Consider the following 6,956-nt stretch of genomic DNA (forward strand, 5'->3'; position numbering starts at 1 on the left):
TGAGGTTGATTTGTGGCTTCAGTGCATCATAACAATTCCGCAAATACCCATATTGAGGGGTATTTGGTCACTTGCCGCTGTTTTTCAGAAATCGGAATTCACCATCTTGGATTTCAAAATGGCATTAGGAGACAATTTTTGGCCTCTGAGCGTCAATCTGGTTGAAGAAACACTCATATTGGGTGGTATTTGGTCATTTTCGGCTGTTTTCCAGACACCGGAAGTCGCCATCTTACAATTCGAAATGTTGTCTGAGGTCGATTTGTGGCTTCAGTGCATCATAACAATTCCGGAAATACCCATATTGGGTGGTATTTGGTCATTTGCCGCTATTTTTCAGAAATGGGAAGTCGCCATCTTGGATTTCGAAATGGTATTTGGAGTCATGCCAGAAGAAGGAATGGTGTCGAAACATTATGGACATGTTTGTTACACCTAAAAACAATCACCTGCCAAATTTGGTTTCATTTAGTTGGTTAGTTTTCGAGTTAAGCAGAAATTTGTGTTTCATTCGTTATGAACCCCTCCCTCACAGAAGAGGGAGGGGAGTCCAACCACTTTGGACATACTTGTTACCTCTAAACACATTCACATACCAAATTTGATTGCATTTGGTTGATTGGTTCTCGAGCTGTGCGAAATTCGTGTTTCATTTGTATGGGACCCCTCCCTTGTAGAAGAAGGAGGGGTGTCAAACCATTATGGATATATTTGTTACCCCTAAACACTTCCATCTACCAAATTTGGTTCTATTTACTACTCGAGATGTGCAGAAATTAGTGTTTCATTTGTATGGGACCCCTCCCTTCCAGGAAAGGGAAGGGTGTCGAATCAACATGGACATATTTGCTACTTCTAATAACATCTACATGCCAAACTTGGTTCCATTTGCTTTGTTAGTCTTCGAGATGTGCAGAAATTTGTGTTTCATTTGTATGGGACCTCTCCCTTCCAGGAAAGGGAAGGGTGTCGAATCAACATGGACATATTTGCTACTTTTAAAAACATCTACATGCCAAATTTGGTTCCATTTGCTTGGTTAGTTTTCGAGATGTGCAGAAATTTGTGTTTCATTTGTATGGGACCACTCCCTTGCAGAAAAGGGAGGGGTCTCGAACTATCTTAGTCACCTTTTCTGGCCCCTAAAACCCCTATATGCAAAATTTCACGCCGATCGGTTCGGTAGTTTCCAAGCCTATATGAATCAGACAGACAGACAGAGCTGCATTTTTATATGTTTAGATCAAATTGAGGCGCGTAGTATAAATTAACATTTCTACTAGCTATACATATTAAAACGCATATTATTGTGATACCAGAAGTTTGCTGTAGAGATAGTAAGCATGTCAAATGGAATTCGTTTGTTATATTCGGAATTTTGAATGAATAATCGATAAAACATGGCGAAAGGGTCCACTATAGGAAAGGGATCCACTAAAGGTTAATATACCCTATCTGCTTTTGTGAATGCGTTCTTACAGGGCAGTTTATTATACAAAGTCGGTTATGCTGATCGCAGCCTTTGCGCTGCCCCTACCGCGGGTGGTTTACTACATAAAGTAAAAATTAGATAACTACAACAGAATTTGATTGCAACCCGCACAGAATGTCCGCTTGTGTTGATGCCAGAAAATTATTAACCTTCAATTATTTGTTTATTTGCCTTAAAAATTTCCTTTTCAAGGCAAATAAACAAAACTCCTCGCAACCTTTGAGCTGCCGCAACAGTGGGGGAATTAAAATACACAGACAACATGCACTGTGGAAGCTATTTCATATTCAGTAAATTAAACGGGTGCGACAGAGTTAAATTGCTAGGATCCAACACAGAATGGTTGCTTGCGTTGTCAAAAATTATTAACTTTCAATGACTTGTTTATTTGCCTTGAAAAAGGCATTTTGATGTTCAAAATTGGATTTCCTGATGGCAATCTTCATGCTGCCCCAACACGGGTGGAATAATGGCAGTCTGGCGACACACGCTGAGAAGAACCGCACTGCTCTGAGACGTGGTGACCAACCACAGGGCTAGCGCTGCTGCTAAGGAAGGACGACTGCTGTTGTCGCTGTCTAGAACTATTATGAGCGGCTTCGGCTGAAACAGGCTCTTATATAGGCCAAATAGCATGTTTTCAATTACAAGGTATATGATTCTGTCGACCGTGCTTGGGGAGCAATCAAATAACGACCAATCAGAGGTCGAATTTTTCGTTTTGACAGGGCTTGACTATTTTCAATAGTACAATAGTGCGAATAATAAAATTACAATTATTTTCATTTGGGAAGAATCTTAGAAGATTTTCCAATCTATTGCTACAAGAACGAAGGAAATCCATCGAGTACTAACCGATTTATTAGCATTTGAAATTGGACATATTTTTCACTTTTTTCGGTTTTAGATATTCATTTCACATCCCTATGTAGCCGAACTTCCTGAGAGAAGTATTCTACTTCAAAAATGTACCAAAGAATCTGAGTACACCATTCGATTCTTCATGACGTCCAGAATCTCTGGTCAAAATTTGAAAATCATCGTACGGTACATTTTTGAGTAATGCCCTTTCGAAGGTTGTAAAGTACAAAAATGGGATATAAAAAAGACAAAATACTTACTGTAAAGCACGTATTTCAACCACCATTTTATGAAATAACTTCGAAAATAATTTATAGACATTCCAAGGGTTATATTTCAAGACATTGACAATTGGTGAAAAGATTTATTCGGAAATCCTACAGTGCACAGTGGTCTAAACTCGTAAAATCGGGATCGTTCTAGATTTGACTGTGAAAAATTCATTTTTTGTACTGAATGTCTCCAGAGAAATTGTTTCATAGAACAAGGTATTACTTTTGGCGTTTTTAGTTTTTCGATCAATCCACCCAACAGTTAGATAAAAAAATATTTTTCTCTAATTTTCAATATACCAGATGGCTTCCTTCAGCAATGTTGTGTAAAATTTTAAAAGATACACAATTGCTCAGTAATGCGATGTCCTATCTGTACGTTGGACACGACAAAATAAAGTTTTTTGTAGAACACGCCCCTTTCAAATCAGTTTTTAGTCTATAATTTTTTCTATGATGGTCCAAACAATGAATTTTATAAAGTCTTGAGAGAATCTTAGTTGAATGAATAAAATCTTGGAACATTTTGCATTGCAGTATCCAGCAATTGTTTTTCTTCTAAAATTTTCCACAACTTTGCTAAAGGAAGTAATCTGGTATATTGGAAATTAGAAAAAATATTTTTTTTATCTAACTGTTAGGTGGATTGATCGAAAAACTAAAAACGCCAGAAGTAAGGCCTTGTTCTATGAAACAATTTTGCTGGAGACATTGAGCACATAAAATCAATTCTTCGCAGTCAAATCTAGAACGATCACTGTTGTTTCGGATTGTAGAGTAAGAGCCCACACTGATGTTTGTAGCAGTTTAATTATAGAAAAAGCTTCAAAGCTATAAATATAAATTTATTAATGTTGTGTGCTGTGTCGAGTGGAAGTGAGTACTTACAAATCAGTGAGCCCTACACACGTGTATCCGAAAAACTGTATTGATTTTATATGACTTATCTGCGCTATCTTTATGGAAATATACGTTATTCATTAATAAGGATGGTAAATTAATCATTCATTTACCTGCAGAATAAATTCTAAGTTATTCAAATATATATTTCACTACACGAAATCTCGAATAATTTCTCTAAGCTAACCTACTCTACTTTCACATCTGACGTTGTCTTCTCAAAGACCAAAGAGATAAGCTGATCCTCGATCAGCGATCACGGCATTAGCCGTTTATTAACGGCGAGCAAAGTTGCCAGTTCCTTTGCTTCCTTGGTAACATTCTCCCCCCGATGGAACTGGTGAGCATTCCCGGTTTCATCAGACACATCCAAAATAGCCAACTCTGCCATAGGCCGACGCAAAATACCTTTGGTAGTCATAATCTCCGCTTGCCTTGCTCTTCCATCTGCAGCGGTGATCACTTTCAGAATGCGTCCTCGCGTCCATTTATTACGTGTCGTATCGTCGATGATAAGAACTAGTTCGCCCGGTTGTATGGCTCTACTTTCCTCAAACCACTTCGTCCGTTTAGTTAGAGTTGGTAAGTATTCTAGGACCCACCGTTTCCAAAATCGGTCCAAAAGCTTTTGGATTCGACCCCACGATCGTTTCAATAGAGAACATTCATTCGCTGCAGCTGCTATCGGCTGGCGTATTCCTGATGAGCTACCGAGCAAAAAGTGATTTGGCGTAAGGGATTCTTGTTCTGCCGAATCTATGGGTAAATACGTCAGCGGACGGCTGTTTACTATGGATTCTGCCTCGATGACTATGGTTAAAAGGTCTTCATCAGAAATATTGTCATTATCATACGTAGCGCCAAGTGCTGTTTTGACGGAACGAACCAATCGTTCCCAGGATCCCCCCATATGGGGGGCTGAGGGAGGATTGAATTTCCAATTTGTTGTCGTACTGGTGAACGTTGCTTCCAGGCCCTGTTCAATTTGTTCTCGCAGTAATCTTTCTGCGCCTTTAAAATTAGTTCCGTTGTCGCTGTAAATTACGACCGGGAACCCTCTGCGACAAACGAATCTGCGAACAGCCAAAATACACGATTCCGTGCTTAAGTTGCTTGCTACTTCGACGTGTACAGCACGAATAGTTAAGCACGTAAATAACGCAATCCAGCGTTTTACATGGCTGCGTCCAAGCTTGACAGTGATGGGGCCGAAATAATCAAGCCCAACGTAGCTAAAGGGTCGGGCGAATGAAGACAATCTAGCTTCTGGCAGGGGCGACATCAGCGGAACTTTTGGTTTCGCTTTGCGTATTCGACAAAGTTGACAACTCGTACTTCTCTTCTTAACTAAGGTCCGAAGCTTCGGAATGTAGTAACGTTGACGTAGTTCGTTCACTACCGTCTCGTTGTTACCGTGGTGTAATTTTTTGTGTTGTTCATCTACGATCAAAGCTGTTAACCGGTTGTGGTAGGAAAGAATGATAGGATACTTAACAGTAGATGGTGCTCGTCGAGCCGCTCCAGTTCGACCATCAACTCTCAGGACACCATTCTTATCCATCATTGGAGTCAGCGTATATATGCTGCTGGTCTTTTCGATCGGCTTCCGTTGAGTTGCTGGAAGAGTCATGTTGTGTTTCAACGTTGCAACTTCGTCTGGGTATGATTGCCACTGGGACATTGCAAATAAAGATTGCTCGGCTTGTCGTAATTTTGCTGAGGACAGGTGTATCGATCGTTGGCTCTCTGATGGCTTCTGTCTTCGAGTATAATTTATGAACCAGTGCACATATGCCATTGCCCTGAGCAAACGATTGTATTTAGAAAAACGTTGAAAGTCTATTACTGACACCCGTCCGATCAATCCTCTATGAGCGTAGCACGCTCTAAGCTCCTCCTCAATTGGAACGGGTTGTATTTGTTGTGGCCATTCTGCTTCATGTTTGTACAGGAATTCTGGGCCAGAGTACCAAATGCTGTTAGCCTTGAAGTAAGGACCAGATCCCCACTTTGTCGCTTCATCGGCGGGATTTTGTTTAGAAGGGACCCAGCGCCATTCAATTCTATCAGTCAACTCCAAAATTACTGCAACTCGGAAAGACACATACGGTCGGAATCGTTGAGGGTCTGAATTTATCCAACTCAGTGCGGTGCTCGAGTCAGTCCAAAGGAAATGTTTGGATATCTTTAGGGAATGCCCATCCTTCACAAACTGATTTAGACGTGCTCCTTGTGTGCACCCTGAAGTTCTAATCTCGGTATCGTGACTGGTTTTAAAGGCGCAACCCTGGATTTGGCCATGACCAACGCCACTTCGACATTTCCTTCTAAATTCACGACTCGCAAATACGATACGCTGCAGTACGCTAATTGGCTAGCATCTGTGAACGTATGAAGTTGAACTTTTTCGAAAGAGTTTGTGTTTCTAAAATAGCACCTGGGAATTCAAACCGTGTCGATATGCTTTAACATTGCAACCCATGTTTTACAATGTTCGAAAATATCATCTGTCACGCATTCGTCCCAGCCGATCCGCGCGCACCAGGTTTCTTGAACTAACATTTTTCCTAAAACAATGTATGGTGCTAATAAGCCTAGTGGATCAAAAAGAGTCATCACGCAGCGTAAAATCTGTCGTTTGGTGGGCTTCGTGTTGTTTTCGATCATCATCATAATGTCGCTCCTGATTGTAGTTGGGAACTTGAACTCGTCAGTGTCGGTTGCCCACAATATTCCTAATACTCGTTCCGACAAGCTATTCTTTTCCGGATGCAAGTGCTTGATTGCATTGTCTATCTTTTCTCCAAGCTGTTCCAAAACCGACGGATCGTTCGAACACCAATTGCGTATGTTGAAGCCACCCTGTTGATGGATCGCCTTGATTTCCAAAGCCGTTTGATATGCCTCCTCAGCAGTTTGAAAACTATCAAGGTAATCATCCACGTAGTGTCGGTGAACGATTCCTTCAACCGCTCTCGGAAACTTTTCAATGAATCGTTTAGCGTTAACATTTTTAACGTAGAGCGCTGTTGCCGGTGAACAGGCCGAGCCGAACGTTGCCACGTCCATAGTGTAAATTTCTGGCTGCTTAGTGGGATCGTCCCGCCACAAGAATCGCTGCGCACTACGATCCTGCTCTCGTATACCAATTTGATGGTACATCTCCTTTATATCACTACTCACCGCCACTGGATACTGTCGAAAGAGGAACAGCACAGCCGGAAGCAATGTATTCTCGTCGGGACCTTTGAGTAACCACGAATTTAGTGATACACCGTCTACTTTCGCGGACGCATCCCAAATCAGTCTCACTTTACCTGGCTTCTTTGCATTAATTACCACTCCTAATGGCAGAAACCGGGTTCGACGAGGATCAGCATTTTTCAACTCTTCTGGTGTCGTACGATGTGCATAACCTTTGTCTTCATATT

General features: G+C 41.1%; 1 protein-coding gene across 1 annotated transcript; it reads right to left on the reverse strand.

The window, feature by feature from the left end:
- Positions 1–3,781: 3,781 nt before the first annotated feature.
- LOC129720118 (uncharacterized) lies at positions 3,782–5,155 on the reverse strand. Its single transcript, XM_055671553.1, has one exon. The coding sequence runs from the start codon at positions 5,153–5,155 to the stop codon at positions 3,782–3,784; it is 1,374 nt and encodes a 457-aa protein (XP_055527528.1).
- Between the last annotated feature and the right edge of the window lie 1,801 nt (positions 5,156–6,956).

Source organism: Wyeomyia smithii, chromosome 2 (genome assembly GCF_029784165.1).
Source record: "Wyeomyia smithii strain HCP4-BCI-WySm-NY-G18 chromosome 2, ASM2978416v1, whole genome shotgun sequence".
Lineage (NCBI taxonomy): Eukaryota > Metazoa > Arthropoda > Insecta > Diptera > Culicidae > Wyeomyia > Wyeomyia smithii.

Bases quoted from the DNA above. Each gene is read 5' to 3' on its own strand.
- LOC129720118 (XM_055671553.1), bottom strand. From the start codon at position 5,155: ATGACTCTTCCAGCAACTCAACGGAAGCCGATCGAAAAGACCAGCAGC.